At 35.3% G+C, this 17626-nt stretch overlaps 4 protein-coding genes across 9 annotated transcripts; 1 reads left to right on the forward strand and 3 right to left on the reverse strand.

Moving 5' to 3' along the window:
* Positions 1-1492: 1492 nt before the first annotated feature.
* LOC133675164 (chloroplastic import inner membrane translocase subunit HP30-2-like) lies at positions 1493-4811 on the reverse strand. The gene is made up of 6 exons (XM_062096452.1): positions 4401-4811; positions 3548-3663; positions 2527-2653; positions 2096-2244; positions 1885-1947; positions 1493-1803 (listed from the first exon to the last, which is right to left on the reverse strand). The coding sequence occupies exons 1-6, from the start codon at positions 4689-4691 to the stop codon at positions 1767-1769; spliced, it is 783 nt and encodes a 260-aa protein (XP_061952436.1). The 5' UTR covers positions 4692-4811; the 3' UTR covers positions 1493-1766.
* Positions 4812-7049: 2238 nt separating this feature from the next.
* LOC133675773 (DNA-binding protein BIN4-like) lies at positions 7050-9179 on the forward strand. 4 transcript variants are annotated; one of them, XR_009835476.1, is made up of 7 exons: positions 7050-7138; positions 7270-7409; positions 7597-7714; positions 8173-8417; positions 8503-8576; positions 8662-8827; positions 8936-9179. XR_009835476.1 is itself a non-coding variant. In XM_062097247.1 (3 exons), exons 1-3 carry the CDS (start codon positions 8519-8521, stop codon positions 8987-8989), a joined length of 252 nt encoding a protein of 83 aa, XP_061953231.1. In that variant the 5' UTR covers positions 8434-8518; the 3' UTR covers positions 8990-9179. The 4 variants fall into 4 exon arrangements, 1 of the variants encoding a protein (XP_061953231.1); XR_009835474.1 differs by having other exon boundaries at positions 8688-8827; XR_009835475.1 differs by having other exon boundaries at positions 8259-8417; positions 8688-8827.
* Positions 9180-9244: 65 nt separating this feature from the next.
* On the reverse strand, positions 9245-11079 carry LOC133675769 (pathogenesis-related thaumatin-like protein 3.5). The gene is made up of 3 exons (XM_062097244.1): positions 10106-11079; positions 9734-10001; positions 9245-9621 (listed from the first exon to the last, which is right to left on the reverse strand). Exons 1-3 carry the CDS (start codon positions 10593-10595, stop codon positions 9477-9479), a joined length of 903 nt encoding a protein of 300 aa, XP_061953228.1. The 5' UTR covers positions 10596-11079; the 3' UTR covers positions 9245-9476.
* A 145-nt stretch (positions 11080-11224) lies between these two features.
* LOC133675770 (uncharacterized) lies at positions 11225-14054 on the reverse strand. 3 transcript variants are annotated; one of them, XR_009835473.1, is made up of 4 exons: positions 13910-14054; positions 12971-13444; positions 11834-12018; positions 11225-11693 (listed from the first exon to the last, which is right to left on the reverse strand). XR_009835473.1 is itself a non-coding variant. In XM_062097245.1 (2 exons), exon 2 carries the CDS (start codon positions 13424-13426, stop codon positions 12983-12985), a length of 444 nt encoding a protein of 147 aa, XP_061953229.1. In that variant the 5' UTR covers positions 13427-13444; positions 13910-14054; the 3' UTR covers positions 12778-12982. The 3 variants fall into 3 exon arrangements, 1 of the variants encoding a protein (XP_061953229.1); XR_009835472.1 differs by having other exon boundaries at positions 11834-12144; XM_062097245.1 differs by lacking the exons at positions 11225-11693; positions 11834-12018 and having other exon boundaries at positions 12778-13444.
* Between the last annotated feature and the right edge of the window lie 3572 nt (positions 14055-17626).

Raw genomic sequence — 17626 nt, forward strand, 5'->3', positions numbered from 1 at the left:
TCCACAATGTTTTATGAGTATGTGCTATGTTTGCACTCTAGATTTTACCCCCCGGTTTTAGTTTTTTTTTTTAATTTAATATAATTTATAATTGTAATATTTATTATAGGGGAAATTGGTTAAGGTAGAACTCAAGCCGGGTTTCGTGGAACCAAGTTCTTTTTTTTTGTTGCTTTCCCATTATCATTTCCCTGGTTTTTTAAACAAGGCATTAATGAGATTTCTTTTTATTCTTATATATTAAGGTTGTCAATTTCCTTTCATTCTGCTTAAAATGATTGGTATATTTCGTACCATTTTAAAAAATAGAATAATTAGGAATAAGTATTATCTCGCTCTGAATCTTGGTCCATATTGGATTTCTTGACCAAATTCCGGTCAAGATGTTCCAGTTTCATTATGTTCGTTCTATTTGGTGAATAATGTCTTCTTTTCTTCTTTTTTTTGGTTTTTTTTTTTAGTTTCATCATATAATATCTTCAACATTTAGTTTATTATGAGTTAGACTATGTTATTTATTTTGGTCTATTTTATATAAAGTTATCCTAGTCTTATGACCCAGATCACGGGCTTTGGAAGTTAACCCGAGTAGATTTAGGTAATTTTATTGTGTCTTTTTTTAGATAGAGTTTTTACCAACTTTTTCATTCAACAATGGATTTATCGGGAATTGAATTTTATAATTTATTTTGTATAGGACTATCATGGTATGATGACTCAGGTCGTGAATTTAAAATGTTAACTCAGGTTAACCTGTTTTGATCCAATATGTTCTCATTTTAATATTTTTAAAAAAGAATGTTGTTTTAATTTTTTTTAATCAAACTATATTTTTACTAATCGTCTAGGTTATCTTTGGATTTGTCGAGTCGAGCTAGTTACATCAAGTTAAATTCCACAAGGTTTTTTTCTTAATAGAAAAACATCAATTATGCCTGGAATTTTTTTTTTCACTAAAAATAATTAATTCAACCAACAATATAACTCAAACTAACAATTTAGTTATATAATTTTAAGTTAATTTATCTTTGCATTTGAATTAAATTATATATATTAAAAAATAAAATACCATTGGATTTAACAGCCTTGTTGAAAGAGAAGTGAGATAAAATAAAAAAAGAAAAACTCCATTTAGTTTGTGTTTAACTCTAAATTTTTTGAAAAAGAGTTATTAATTCGTGTAACAAGGATTCAGAGTAAAAAAAATTTATGTTTTAAAAATATATTTGAAAAAAAATAATTTTTTTTAATTTTTTTTTTTTTTTGTATTTCCAGACAGTTTTGATATGCTAGTGTCAAAATTAATTTTAAAAAATAAAAAAAATTATTTTAATATATTTTTAAATAAAAAATATTTTAAAAAATAACTACCACCATATCCCACTCCGCTGCATGAAATGATGACATGCAGTTCCACGCAAAACCTTGCTTCTCAAAAGTAAAGCACAATACACATGCTACCACAGTTGCTTCAACCAAATATAACGCCTGATTAGAGGTTAGACACCACCACTGCATTCACTATACAAGCTAAGCGTATTATCATTCAATTCAAGGCTCCACAACAATCAAAAACAAAATTTAAAGCTTCAGGATGGTAACGAAGAAATCCCTTAGACAATAGAACAGCAATTGAATTCGAAGGATAGTTCACGAGAAAAAGGCTATCTTATTAAAGACACAGCAACTATTCCCCCCTAATCTCTGTTGTATTAAAAACAAAGTGCTCTCTCACAGCTAAACCATTTGTTTTAAAACATCATCAATCACGGCTTGCCTGTCTTCTCTCTCAGCTCCGGGTCCCTAAACACAAAATATTATTCAAAATCAGATAAAATACAATAGCCAAAGGTAATAGTGTCGTGGATAGAGCATGAGGCAGACCTTTGAATATGATCAAGAATGAGAAGCCTTGGTCCAGGTGGGATTCTCACATCTCTAAGAGCACTGTAACCGAACACAACATAGTAATCAATGATCACCACAGATCTTTTTTTAAAATATAATAATATATTACGTGATAAATATTGATAGAACACAAAAGCAAATTGATCGTAGATAAGGTGAATGAAGACTAGACCATCTAACAACTTGCCTATCAGTCAGTAAAGGCAAGGTGTGATCTGTTAACAACCCTTTCTTAAAATTCTTCTCATAATTTTGGAGGCCAAGATTACTTAGCATGGATCTTGTTCTGGCATAGTGCAAATCTTCAGTTGGTGGTTGAGAGAACTTCTCCCCCAGCTAAATCACATAAAAGTTTATCTCAGCATTGGCAAGGGTAAAACCAACAGAAAGTTGTTAGAGAATATGGATTAAAATCAAAATATAAGAATGATCTCAAGATAGAAACAAGACTCCAGAACAGATTGCTTCTTTATATAAATGCAAGAAATATTTTCGATAGGACTAATATCAAATAGAAAGCTTTTCAATGCATACTCACAACTTGCATGGGAAAAGAAATAAACTGAACGTATCATGATTCTGTTGAAAAGAAAGATGAATCTTCCCTTAAATCTTTACCTTGAAAAGACCACCCTGAACTAATGCAAAGAAAAGTCCAGAAGTGATTGCATTTGTAGCATTGTTTGGGCCACCCATGCCACTCACCAATGAGAACATGGCACCAGAACCAAAAGCTGCGACCATGCTGCAACAATAAATTTATAATATTTATTGGAATAAGTAATCATCAACCATGCTTGAAATGCTTCAATAGAAATTTGGGTCAGATGACTCCAGACACATATTGGATGTCTTTTAATCCAAGAGTTAAAAAGAAAAAAGAAACAGAACAATATTTTGGAGAGGCCATGAATACACTTGAATACTCTAAGGCTGTGAAGGCATGGATACATTTTCGTAGGCTTCATTAATATTTGAATAGTGAAAGATAGGATTGGACTTTAAAGCACCTTGGGATAAGAAATCTTGAAATTTAAAGTACCTTGAGCTAAAGAAAATTGGAGATTTTTTTACCCAATCTCCAGCCATATATGGCATCCTACCACAAAAGTATTCCATTTCCTACACTGATTTTGAATTTCCATGAATCTTTTTACCTTTCAAGACCTAATTTTCCTGAGTAAGATCTATACTGTTTGTAGAATGAGATGATGAGTTTAATACATGACAATAACGATATATCATTGTCAGACACGTTAAATCAGGCATTGGTCCGTTCATTGCTACATTTTCAGGCATTCTAATCCATCTATTATATTCCTGTGTCTTTTCTTTTGATACAACTATAGAATTCAAACCCAAACTCTTCCCTTTTCAAATAGATTCCATTAGAAGGAAGCATACAATAAATAGATTAAAAAATTTGGTAACTAATATCTGTGCAGCTTAGTTTATACATCTTTAGTTCTTAGAATTCAATTGTGTGCAGAGAGTGACCATAAAATGCTAAATGAAGTTCAACTAATACAATAGTTTATGAGGTCGATCAATCCTCTTAAGGAGAACATGAAGACATGAAAAAAGATTCTTGTCTGAAAAAGAACGTAAGCAAAGGAAAAGGGATGCAGAAAGAGTTAACCTAGATTGGACATCCTCCTTGCCACGCAATCTCTTCATGATACAGGCTATACCAGCATTAGTTCCGGTCATTACAGCAAAGTTGCGAGCTTGTATTAAGGGACCGCCGGCTAAAGCCTGTAGGTGAAGCATATTGTTTGTTAAACATTAGCAAACTCTTCATGGAAGCAGTATCGATTAATTGCAGTCACCACATAATCAATCTACTTCAATATATTGACTAGAAGTATAATTCCAAGGATAAACCAATTCTGAAGGATTTTTGCCCTCTCCACCACATTCTTCCTTGCAATGCTTAACCGAGTTTCAAGAGAAAGTATGTGAGACATAGAACTCATATGAACCAAACAGAAAAGTCACCATTTTCATTACAAGAAGCAAAAACTGCTTGGTAGATTTTGCCACAGGGATCCTCATCAACCTTGTGAGCTAGTATTCCAATTTCCAAGATCATACAGCATTAAAACAAACAAATGAAGAAACTCTACCAAAATATATGAATTCAGAAGCAAATAATACATGCCACCCCACAATCATGTTAAGGAGAGAAAGTTCAGAAAAATTAACTCTGATGCAGTAAAGAGTAAAACCCTATTTTATTTAACTCATAAACTTTCATAACAATCTCCTAGTAACTTAATGATGAAACTAATTCTATGTTATCTGAGGAAAAAAAGTATCTCTCTTTAAGATATTCATTTAGGGTAATTAATCTTCTCCCATTTCAAAGCACAGCAATTCAAGTGAGGTAAGAAGATAAACCCTTTTGTAAAAAAAATATAAATGAAATAAACAGAAAAATAAATAAGAAGAGCAAGAAGCATGGAGTGAGGTATGTGAGACAGGCAGGGTACTTGAGCTTGCTTGAGAGAGGCCATGGCTTGAGGGTTGAGGGCAGCCTGAGGAGGAGTTGGCATAGAGGAAGAGATGTCAGGGGTGATGGTGCCCATTATGGCTCCGATGGCAGCGCCTTGAACACCGCTGGTGGCGGTGACAACGGCAGCCTCGACAAGCAAAGACTGTTTCGACAACCAAGACTTAAAGCCATCCTCCAATTCCTTATACTTGAACTGTACGAACTTAACTGGGTCTTGATTGGGTAGCAGTTTGGACACAATTACTCCTTGTTTACCCTGCTGCTCCATTTCTTTTTTTCCTACCACTTAGTTGCCGCCGCCGCCGCTGCTTCGAGCTATGTGGATAGAGAAAGATACGGGAGAGGAGAAAGACTTCACCCTCTCTTTCTTTTGTTTTTATTCCCTTCATTTCCTTTTTTAACAGCTTAGGTGTTATCGATTTTCCTCTGGTTTTTTTTTTAATAACTTAAAAGTAATTTCTTTCTATAAAATAGTTTTTATATAAAGTATATTCTTGAAAATTAAATTATTTTTAATATTTAATAGTATTAAAAAAAATTAGAAAATATTTTTATTGTTTAGGTATGAAAAATGAGTTAAAAAAACTTATTAATATTTTTAAAAAATTTATTAAAACATCAAATAGCAAATCTAACAAATAAAAAAATAATAAATAATAAATTTAAAAAATAATTTAATTTTATAAATTATTTTAAATAAAAATAACAATCTATAAAAAAAATAGGTATGATAATAAAAAAAAATTAATTTCGTAAGTTATTTTAAATAAAGTAAATAATAATTAAAAAAATAAATATTTAATCTAATATATAAAAAAATTTAGTTAAAAAATAAAATAAAATCAAAATTAAGAATCAAAATTAATATAAAAATAAAATTTTAAAAAATAAAATTAAAAAAATAAAAATATAATATATAATAATTAAAAATTAAATTTAATATAATTAATAAATAACTAAATATTTTTAATTTTTTCACGGTATTCTACAGACTGGCCACCTTCTTTCCAGGTCTCTTCTCTTCCCTTTTTCCCAGCCAGCAACCAAGAACATTAACCAATAATTATGTGTCATTTCGTCGCAACTGCATACGAGTTTTGCTCAATTATGCTCTTGTTATAACGTTTCCAATTCTAACTCGCTAAAGCATTCCCTAACAGGCCTCAGTTCTGACATTGTCCTCTGATTCAGCCTCTTCACCCAAGGCTGGTCCTTCTGGGGGTGATACCATTGATTCTCCATCCTCAGACGAAGACAACCATCCAGTTGCTCCAACTACTAGGCTCTCCGTTGAATAAGATTTCCAAATCAAAAGGGGGAGCAAAGAAAAAGAAAAGAAAAGAAAAGGTGAAACAATACATTTTATGTTAGCGAAACATTATTGGTTTCTTCTTCAATGGTAGATACAGTACCATCGCTTGTGATAAGCCTTAGATATGGTGGTTTTTCTCACAATTTATTCTCTTTTCTTCAATGTTTCTTTTTTTCCCTTCAAATTCATGCAGTATTGGCTTTCAAGTAATGCACTTTGTTTTTCTGTTGATGATTCAGGGGATGGGGATGATGGGCAAGATATTGAGGATGGCACATCTGCAAAGCATACTGAAGAACGTCATGTAAGAACATTTATACCAACACTTCTTTTGTGTTCGTTTTAGTTTTCTGCCAATAGTTTCTGATTGATCAGTACATAAAGCTGTGAAGTGTATACCATAGCCTGTTTTGGGAGTTGTCTGAGTTTGTGGGAGAATTTTGTCCAAAGCTGGATATCACATAAGAAATGTTGCTTCTGCTAGCTATACATGGCTCCTATAGTGAAGGAATATTGTCGTTTAATAGTTATATGCCAAAGAAAGCTTTTATGTATTGCCAAAATTGATGTTAGATAACAGTGGCTGGTTTCAAACAGCAAACTGAGGGAGTTTACCTTTAATTTTCTGCTAAAAGCTAGAGGTGTTTCTAAGAGTGACATCCTTGGTTTCGCAAGTGAAGGAATCAAATGGTTGGCATGCCACCTCCCCCACACTTAATGTCCTCTGCTATGCTCATTCTGGTGTGACGAATTTTGGTGTTGATGTCTAATTTCTAACCATTCATTGCATTAAACGATATTGTATACAGTCAACTAGTTTTAGACTTTCTTTCTACCACTATTGGCGTGCGGAATGTTTCTTTAATAGGAAGCCCTAGCATGGTTACTGGTTTTGAATATTTAGTTCTCTAAGGCCTTCATGTGCTACCTACACTGTGGTTATGTCCGTTCTAATATTCTCTTATTATCAAATTAATTTGTCAGAGTTCCTCCAAGATCTCCCTGAATTTAACTCTCTCTATCTCTATTTATTCAGCTGTCTTTCTATAGATTGTGATGAATCAATATACATGCAGCTTAGATGAGGTAATGCTGTTATATTTAATGATCACATAACTCGTTGGAAGATGTCTAGCTTGCTATTTATATGTTTGATATTACTGACAAGCACAATGATGCTAACAGGCATCAAACCCTGCTTATTTGGGGAACCACGTAAATCTTCTTGTTTGTGTTTTATTTGTGTTTGCTTTCGGTCCAGTATGCACAACAAGAATTATCTGTAGTAACCAATATTTCTACCCCTTGCCCATGCTTCACTCAATTCACCCAGTAACATAAGCATGCAGGTTTCTATATCAAGGTTACCATTGGTGCTTTCTGAGAAAGTCCAGCGTTCCAAGGTAGGTTTCCGATTTGTCTTGTTTATCACTTCTTGTTCATCTGCTTTAATTATAGATATTATTTAACTTCCTAACTTCAAAGTGCTATCTTGGACATATTATTAATAGACATAGTTTTTATGTATTGTTAGGTCTTCTCTCTCAATAACTTGTAGAAATTCAAATAATTAAGGTTTAAAGTCCTGGGATGAGAGAAGTCCAGTTCTGGGAAGAAGCAAACTACGCACTGCCGGCTGCTTATTTTTGTATTGCTTAGTTATTTGGTCTCTTGGTGAGTCCTTGGACATTGTTTTCTGGACCATGTACCACCCTGCTTAATAATGGGCTTGCTTCTAGTTTGGTGGTTCTGTGATTTCACCACAAAATATATTAATCTATGTATATAAAGAAATGAGTACATAAATTTATCCATGCATGCACAAGCACATTAGTGATTAATTAAAAGCTTTTTGGTACAGGCACTTGTTGAGTGTGAAGGTGAATCCATTGATCTAAGTGGTGAAATGGGGGCTGTTGGGCGACCAGTGATTCCAGATACCCCATCTGGAGATTATGAAATGCACCTAGACTTGAAAGGTATGTTTTGTCTTGTTATGATGATTTTGGTAGGATTTTTCAAATATTTCCCCTCTAATAGAACCAGAAGAGAGCTCAACCGTTTCTTAGTGGCAGAGTGCATTAGATTTTCAGAAATAAAAGGTTTTTTTCCCTTGAGAATCATTATGCATGATTTCCCAGATTTTGCTCACAGCAATCATGTTGATGTTGCTATAACTAAACTTCATTAGAAAGTAGCTCGAGCAATCTATGAAAAGATTCCCAACAAAAAAGTTACACTGTTTTATTTCCCCTACATTCTACTTGACCATGTTACTTGGTGTCTTGTGTGCTTTACTTTTCACTCTCGTTTTTCACCTCTGCTTGATTTTTGGCTCAGTTTCGATATCCACCTTAAAAACCTCGTCCTTGTGATTTTTTGTTATGCATGCCTCCATAAAGAGCTTGCTTCTGATGTGTTAACTTTATTTTTTCAGGCACAATATACAGAACAACAACAGTTCCTTCCAGAACATTTTACGTTGTATGTGAGGGATCTCTACTTGAATTCTTTTATTTGCAGATTTGACACGCTCCCCTCTTTTCACTTTCTCGTCCCCATCTTGGTCCCCCATGATTTCCATGGGTTCTGTTCTACATTTTACTTTTGAAAGGGATGATTGCGTGATATAGCATGTTTCCCTTCCGGTTCAGGTTAGCTTTTGGTCAATCCAAGGCAAAGGTGTGCCCTCTTTGCTCTTCAGATTACTCATTCTATGCAGATAAGATGGTTTTGTCTGATTATTTTTGTTCTTGTGCTTGATCAGATAGAGGCTACCATGAATGACTTCATTCAGCTTAAAACGCAGTAATGTTTATGAATATGAAACTACAGTTGAAGGTTAGGTTTTTTATTTAATGGTTTCTTTAATGTAATTACTTTATTGAGAAATATTCCTTTGAAAAAAAAAGACTCGCTTTTGTAGCTCGCTGAAATGACTTGTATGAGTAGGAACGCTTGAGGGTTTTTCCTTCTTTTCTGAAGATGAGACTGACAAGATAACAAAGGCTACTGCTCATCAAACCGATCAGAATATGGACGTTGAAGAACCATCCAATGGAAAGATTAAGAGAAAAGCTGAGAAATCATCTGTATGTTTCTAAACCTTTCCTAATCAATAACTCAATGTCTTTAACCGTGCTTTTGCTTAGCTTTACAATATATTCCATCTGTGCTTATTCATGAAAGTTTGGATGCAGGGAGGGGCTCGAAAGAAGGGTAAAACTGCAGGAGGAAAGCCGTGCAACGTATGATATATCATACATGCTTGCATAAATCATGAACCATTATTAATGACCGGATAAAACCTAGCTGATTGAGATTGATATAGAAATCACAATTAGATTAGTTTTCTTTACTTGCTGGATTTAATCATCATAGCTTATTTAATTTATTTTGGAAGAAACTGATGGTTATTTTAAGTTCGTTTTTCATACCAATAAATTGGTGTCTGGGGGCAACCTACCAATTTGCCGCTTCTACAATAGAAACACTATAAACTAATTCAATTTGGGAGCTAATTTGCTGCCATGATTCACATGTTCTAATAGAATTGAGAACCAATTCAATTACAAATTCATTATGCGAAAGGATGCATTTCCGTGGAATAGCTCTTAGTGCTCTTGGCTGAGTGTATTCTGAGGCCAATCCTTGTGCAAGATTTGTGCAGTTCACCGATCAGATACAGGCAAGAATGTGTTTTGTGGAATTGCTCCATCCTGGCAAGGCTTCCATCTATGTTCATAAGGTTAGATAGAGGATGAGAAGAAGGAACAGCAGTGGAAGAGGTTGGAGCATGTTTGAGGAGGAAACCAGCTTCACTGTCTCCCCATTACCGGGATTGGGAATCATGGTAGCTGCGTGTGCCCCATCAGGTGTCTTTATCCTGTGTCAGAGATCCATTGGTAATTATTACATTTCTTTGAGAGAAGCAGAAAAAACAAGATCTATTTGTGATCCCAGCAGAATAAATAAATAAAGAGGAAAAGAAGCATTACCCTTTGGCTGTGGGGCAGAAGACGATGGCATAGTCATCAGCCTTGCAAGTGAAAATGCTGGTACCATCGTCGAAAGCATAGCTATAAGCCCTTGGACAAGCTCGCTTGAAAATGGTCGAGTAAAAGGAGGGCTGGCACGTGGTTGGGTTGGCAAACTCCCCGCCGCAGCAGTACTGGTCCAGCCCAAAGGCCTCACATGCACTCTTACATGCAACCACCCCTCCCTCTCCACCATCACCACCGGCCACCTGAAGTTCCTTTGGGCAACCTATTGAAGTTTCAGGGATGAGAAGTTTCAAGGGATGAGGTCATTTTGTTACCGAGGAGGAAGAATGTTCTTAATGAAAACCAGTTGAAGTTGGAAAATCTTACCCATGTTGATATCTGAAAGGCAGCCAGTGGCATTGCACGCACCATGAACCCCAACAGGTGCGGCAACAAGAGGCAAATTGTAGCCGTCCACGAGGCTGACATCATAGTAATCTTTGGCATCCCCTGTGCCAAGGGTTACCTCAAAGAGCGATGCGGGTGGAGAAGCACCCATGCCATTACATTCCAGCCTCCCCCCGCAGTCCCCAGTTTGACAGGTGCCGTTTCCAGACTCATCAAATGTGCAACCCGTCCTTGCCCATATCCGACCTGACCACCCTGGGACACTTGGAATGCGCATGCTGTAACCAGAATCCAGGCGAAATCCAGTACTTGCAAGTTGCGGGGTGCCTGCACCTGCTAGGGTACCAGGCCATATGGTATAGGGGCAGTTGTTTGTTATTGTAAACGCGAAGGAGTACGAAACGGGGATTAGGAAAGAAAAGAAAATGAGAGGGGAAAATAGCACCGTCCGGGGTATCTTAACTGGCATAATGAGAATTCTGGTGGGATGTTAGTGGCTTGTCAAAGCAGGCTCGCTCGGGAGAGACGGGTAGCAGAGGGTTTGCATTTTGCTTACAAGGGCTAACTCCTAGATATGGGGGGTGAGAATCTAACAGGGAGAGGAATTACGTTGCTTTGCTGAGCCCCGAGCCGCAATATCACTTTTCTGGGTTTAGTATTTCTTTTTACCCAGATAGCCTCATGCCGAAGCAATTCCTTCCTTGATAAAACTGCATAGCACATGTTAGATGATAACAACAAAGTCACGCTCGCTCCTGTCTCCCCCAAAAGAAGCAAAAAAATATTTTGAGCGCTTCTCTTCAACTGAAAGAAACATAAAAAGAATAAAAACACGAACATACTGAACGAAAAAGGAGGGAATTGCCTTGATGGGCTTCTTCAATCACAGTCCACACACCATCATGTGATTCAGATTACAACCCTCGCCCTTCTTCTCTCTGTTTTCCTTTCCCATTCCCTCTTTTTCATCTGTGATTATATTAATCCTTTTGAAAGCCCAATATTAAAACCACCTTTTACTCATCGCTGATATGAATGACCAGCACACCAGATCGTGATCACATACAAGAAGCGTTAACTTGTTAATGCTTGGTCAAATTGACGAGAAACAAGGAAAAGCATTCTTTCTTGGCCATTATCAGAATTCGTGGAAAAAAGTGCTTACGCAAAATGCAACAATCTCCCCCCATTTGGGAAAAAAAAAAAGAGAGGCGAGAACAGGATGGTTTCAGACCAGAAGGGGAGAACAGGATGGTTTCAGACCAGAAGGGGACGCTATGTACTTGTTCAGGAGCTTCAGACCAGCCCAGATACAAAAAGCTCAACTCCCTCTAACACCATTAACAAGTAACCATGATAGGGGTAGCCCCATGTGGACTTGCAGATTGTTCTCATCTTCATTCCTGATGCCGAAGCCTTCGCTTGGCATCGACGCATCACGAGGTTAAAGCCAGCGCTACTTACAACTTAGCTAGCTGCTCTTCGAGGCTTCAAAGCTCACCAAAAATATAAAACTTCCTTTTGCCTCCGCATTCACAGCCCGATAGTCCTACCAATTAAGTTCCATCTGCCACGTTAATAGACAAAACAGGATCGTTAGGTAGGTAGTAGGTACTCAACTAAAACAGACAATAACGTAGGGTCTGAGAAACATCAGTCCTACAGCACAACATCATTTGATAAGCAAGAAATCAGACCTTGAAATACCTGTATCATAAAGCAGAGGCGCTGATCTATTAAAAAACAAACCAGCAGTCAATATAAGTCGATCATGCATCTCAATTTCAATTCTTCAACAATGGAGGGGTGAACTGCAGATAAGTGCAGCATCTTCTCAATCCATCAGCAGTTCTACGCAGCATCATTCACCACAGCAAGAAATGACAGAATTCCTGTAAAGGATAAAATAAACTCCCTTTTAGGCTTTATATTGTCAGAAATATTCTCAAACAAAACAATTCATTAATCACAACAGAAAGGTTTATTTAAAGTCTCCTGAATTGTATAAACTCCAACCCCTGCAAAATTAAAAGCATATTCAGGAAAGCATTCATCATAGGAAAAGCAAAACTAAGTAAACAACAACAAAGAAAAGCAAGTAATCACCGCAATATTTGTCTTCAGCCTGCAATAAACCAGACAAAATAAAGCGAAGAAGCAAGTAAGTTTGACCACAGAACAATGCAAAAAAGACCCTTGAACTGAATAACCTGATAAGACTATGCTGCATAACCAACAGCACCCAAACACAACCACCATCCAATATCATAAAGCACAGAAATAGCACAGAAAAATTAACACATAAACTTAAACAGCAAAAACAGAGACCGATGAAGCTCGGTAAAATCAATACAAAGGTAACAAAACAAACGTGCACCAAATAAGCACATCCACAACAACAGATCAAAACATGGCACACACACAAAATAATTGCAAATTGAAGTAAATCATATTGCTAAAAATCAATATTATACTATAAAAGTCTTCCAAAAGACCTGAAAGCACCTGTAGTTTGTTAAGAGTTCAAAAAAGATGAGGAGGGCTTGAATGAAACTAAATTAAAGGGCTTGAATGAAACTAAATTAAACTCAAGGTTCATAAGAGAGTGGATGGAGCGAGTTCAAGATCCCCTATCAAAAGTCAAGCTACGCTATTGGAACCGCTAAATTGCATTACACAAGAAAAGTAAATAACGTTCCTACATAGAGGAGGACTCTTATGGTCCACCGTAATAATTACCCAACATTAAGTTCCAAGTCATCCATATCCGTTCATGAAACATATAAAGGAAAAACTTCAATGGAACATTACGAATAGAAAGAGAAAGGGTTATTTCAAGTATACGATATATTATATCTAGCTCATATCCATGCCATCTCCAACTTGGCTGCAGATTGGACTGACAGCAGAGAAAGATCTCTCGAAAGGAGAAGGATGAAACTGTGCATCACGCCTGCGCTTGAAAGAACAGCTATCAGTGGGAGCACTGCTATTCTCAGCATCGAGCTTCCTGCGAACTCCTCTGACAGCCTGCTCCTCAGCTGGGGAAAGGGGGAAAATCTGGCGACTAGCCCGGCAAAGGGAAGAATGGTTGTCATACAAAATTCTCTGGTTACAGTTCTTGTCACAGATGTGAGTGAGACCAGTGAGCCTGCAACGGTACATGTTGCCAAAGACATGTTCATTCTGACACTTGCAGTCACATTTGTGGACAGGAATTGGGCCATCAAGGCCGAGGATAGTGGAGAGATAAACAACATTGGCAGGAGCAGACATCATGGATTTACCAAAAACCTCCATTGGCAGCTTGAAAGGGTTCTGCAAAGCCACCAACAGAACGAGGTCAAGCTCAACTGAGATGTAACTGAAGTAGTGCTCGAAAGAAGAGGGTCCAGGTTGTCCTGTCTGGCTTTTATATATATATATACCAAATCTTCACCCTTTAATTCAGTAACGAAATTGAAAGGAAAGTAATTCTATGCCCTGCTCTCTCTCTCTCTGTAGGAAGAAAAGAACAGGAAAGGGGACTCCAACAAGAATTCGAATTCCAACCATCATAAATATTTACAAACACCCAGCAGACACTGAAAATTGTGTCTGCGCGTTTCGCGTTTCAAACATGCTAAAACAAAACAAAACAGATCTGAGCTACAAGATTAAGATTAAGATTATTTTAAAAAGAGGAAGATTTACAGGGTAAAAAAAAAGGAGTTTATTGAAGAAGATGATAAAAAAAAATCACAACTGAGAAACAATAATAAGTTTAAAAAAAAAAAAACTGACCTGATCTGATCTGAAGCAAGCAGTTGAGATCGAAGAAGAAGAAGAAGAGCTGAGGCCAGAAGAAATGATCGATCGACGACGCTACCACTCCTCACCTGCAAAACAGCCTAACTCACACCTAACACACGCACTCTCTCTCTCTCTCTCTCTCTCTCTCTCTCTAAGAATAAGAATACGCAGACCGAAAATTAAAAGAGCAAAAAAATGAAGGTGAACGGCAGGATTGTGTTGGGAGAAGGAGGGGTATTTATAGAATTTTATTCATAAAGCCTCTCTCTCTTCGTGTTGACTTGACCCTTCCTTTGCACGTACAGACAACACGTATTTATTACTAAGTACTCTACTTTATTTTTCTTTCTTAAACGAAGGGAGAAGTGGTATTATATATATTTCACAGATAAATAATATAATTTGGATTATAAAGATACAGACCGAGGAGTGAGATATCACCATTTCACCAGCATCATCATCACAACACGCCTTCATGCTACCATCTCATACATACCGAGCTCTTTTTTTCAACTGAATCCTAAGAATATCCTCCAGAATGTATTTTTAAAAAATTCCAGCTTGAAAAGTTATATTAAACCCTAAACTTTATTAAACCCTAATTTAAAAATTAGATGGTCTTCCATTTAAAAATATATTACGATTATTTCTTTCTAAATTTTTTTATTTTTATTCCTTTTCAAGTTAAATATATTTTTAAAATTTATCTAAAAGAAAAAATAAATAGTGACTAAATACATGTAAAGAAAATGAGAGTGGGATTTGGTCTCTTGGTTTGGCATAATATATTATGGTAATGGTTTTAAAAAATAAAAAATAAAAATGGTAAGCTAGCGCTAAGGAAGCTAACCAAAAAAATGTGGAGAATATGCGGAATGGATGTCATGATGATAATAATAAGTCTCTCACTTCTCACGTGTCTAACGGCTATCTCTGTCTCCACTCCCTTTCTGCTCTCATCTCACATCACATGTATGTTCTTGGATATTGCCTTTTCTTTTCTTTCTTTCGTTCGGTTCTTCTGTTCGAACGGGTATTGACTTTTATCGTCTATCTTATCAACATCTAACAAGTATCTCTCACTAATCAATATTATTAAAAGACTAGTAACGAGTCGATTTAAATTTATTATGGATGTTATTTGTTAGCGGTTATTTTTTATATTAATAATTTAAAATAATCAAAACAAATTAAAATTTTAAAAAATAATTAATTTTTCTTTTAAAATACAAAAATAAACAAACTTTTAACATCCAAAACTCACGAGTTTAAAGCTGTTTTTACAAGTTCAATTACACACACAATGTATCCTAGAGTAACCAACAACCCTAGGGTAGGGAAATAAACAGAATCAAACATAAAAAAAAAATCATAAAACCACCTCTCATATTCCAATATTATCATATCTCCCCATGTAAGAGCCAATAACTCTTATTCCTTGATCTTCTGATGTTGACGGGAATAATACTAGTTCTCAACTCTATCCTGAGTTCCCTCCATCTAAGCGTCTCAGCAGCCTGTCTCTCTTTAGTGTTATCCCACCATGTTTGGGATCTGTCCGATTATAGCTGAGTAGCATAATTCACCCGAAGCTCTCTTGATACTAATATTTGATTTATTGACCTTTTTATCTTTCATAATCATCACTCAACTATCTCAGCATTCTCCTTTTCTATAAATGTCTCACAACTTAATTCTCTCAAACTCTTTACCCATCGAACTAAAGTGATGGCAGTATCCCAAAGGGTAATACTCAATGGTCCCAATATCTGGGTATGGTGGAGGTGCTACCGTAGGGGGTGTTGTTGGTGCTACCGCAGGCACTACTGTTGATGGGGGCTGAGTCCCCTGCCTATCTCCATCAAATGTCCCCGGTCGTGACATCCCTCGCTCATCTCGGAGTCCTGATGACTCTCCTTATCTGGATCGCAACGACACTGTTGACACAAAAGATATTATATCTACCAGAGGATCTCCCTCGAGTCCTTTATTTCCTGTCTCAACTAGACGTTTGTCCCTCATTGGTGACAGGTCAGCCCAGGACACCTTGTTGTATGCACCATCCTGAAACAATGTTATTTTACATTAATAATGGTCCACTGAACTTTAATCATGCTCTGATATGGAACATCCTCAAATTATAATGTCATGAAATCTCAAACATTTCTTTATGAATGCCAAGTATTGAATAATATGTCTAAGATTATGGAATTTTTTTAAAAAAAAATCAGCAGAGTTTTCTCTATTTTTTATTGGTATCAAGTTATCGACAACACTTCTATTATATGTCATTATAACTTTCATCTTGATTCAATCATCCTATATTACATCTAATTCATCAATCAATCTCTCAATACTTATACCTATCAATATATTCAAGTCTTATTATATCAATTAATAAGTCAACATAAAAGAATTACTAAAACAAATTGAAAAATAAATAATTTCATCATTAAAGAGCAATAATTGCTAACTAACTATATATATTCATTTAGACTAAATAAATACAATATTACGATTAAAAAGTCATATTGTCTTAAAACGTCTAATGTATTCTATTACTTTATGTTATAAACTTATCTTATAATTCTAAAAATGATTTAGCCATACCAACATATATATATATATATATATATATATATATCCATTATATACTACACATTTTCTATTTGATTTTATAACACAAATGTTTTCAAAGAAAATAAAGATATATAAATATTATATTTCAAAATGATAATTCATAAACAGAAAAATCACACATCTAACGATCTGCATCCCCTCATGGTGTACCTATTTCAACAATAACCACATTAATTAATTTACTTAATAACTTAGTCATATATTAATCATTTTACTCTTAACCTTTGAAATTTAATACTTCTAACTTCAATCAATTAATTTACATAATCTTTTCAAAACTTAAATACCCAGCTAACTCATCTCGATTGCCAATAATTATAATACTTTCATATAATTACCCATAAATTTAGTTAACCTTCCTCTGTTACCAATAAATCTAGTAATTCCATCCGAATTACTCAGCATTCAGGTAACCTTTTTTGTTAGTCAATCAATCTAGTAATTCCATACGAATTACTCCATATCTGATTAACCTCTTTGTTAACTAATAAACCTGGTAATTACCCAAAAAATCCGGTTAACCCATTTTGGTTACCAAAATCAATCTAGTAATTTTATATGAATTACCCAGCATTCGGCTAACCTCTTTTATTAGCCAATTAATCCGGTAATTTCATACGAATTACCCCATATTCGGTCAATCTCTTTTTTAACCAATAACTCGGTAATTCTTTTAATTACCCAAGAAATCCGGCTAACCCATTTTTGTTGCCAAAATCAATATGGTAACTCTATATGAATTACCTAGCATCTGGCTAACCTCTTTTGTTAACAAAATAATAATTCTGATAATTTCACATAAATTACCAATTATTCTCATTTGTAATAATCACTTAATTTATTCATTTGTTTCATTCTTTTAACATCAACTAAATAAACAACATAGATATTTAAGGAAAACTAATAATTACAAAATAAGGTAACGAATCACCTACCTTCTGCTCGTGATGGCCCAACTCCTGCTGTTTGATAACCAGCTCCAAACACAACTCCTGAATCAATCAAATGTCATTATATCATTGGTCCATCAATATTTTTCTTACGTGTCAAAACGTAAAGCACATAAAT

Source organism: Populus nigra, chromosome 16 (genome assembly GCF_951802175.1).
Source record: "Populus nigra chromosome 16, ddPopNigr1.1, whole genome shotgun sequence".
Lineage (NCBI taxonomy): Eukaryota > Viridiplantae > Streptophyta > Magnoliopsida > Malpighiales > Salicaceae > Populus > Populus nigra.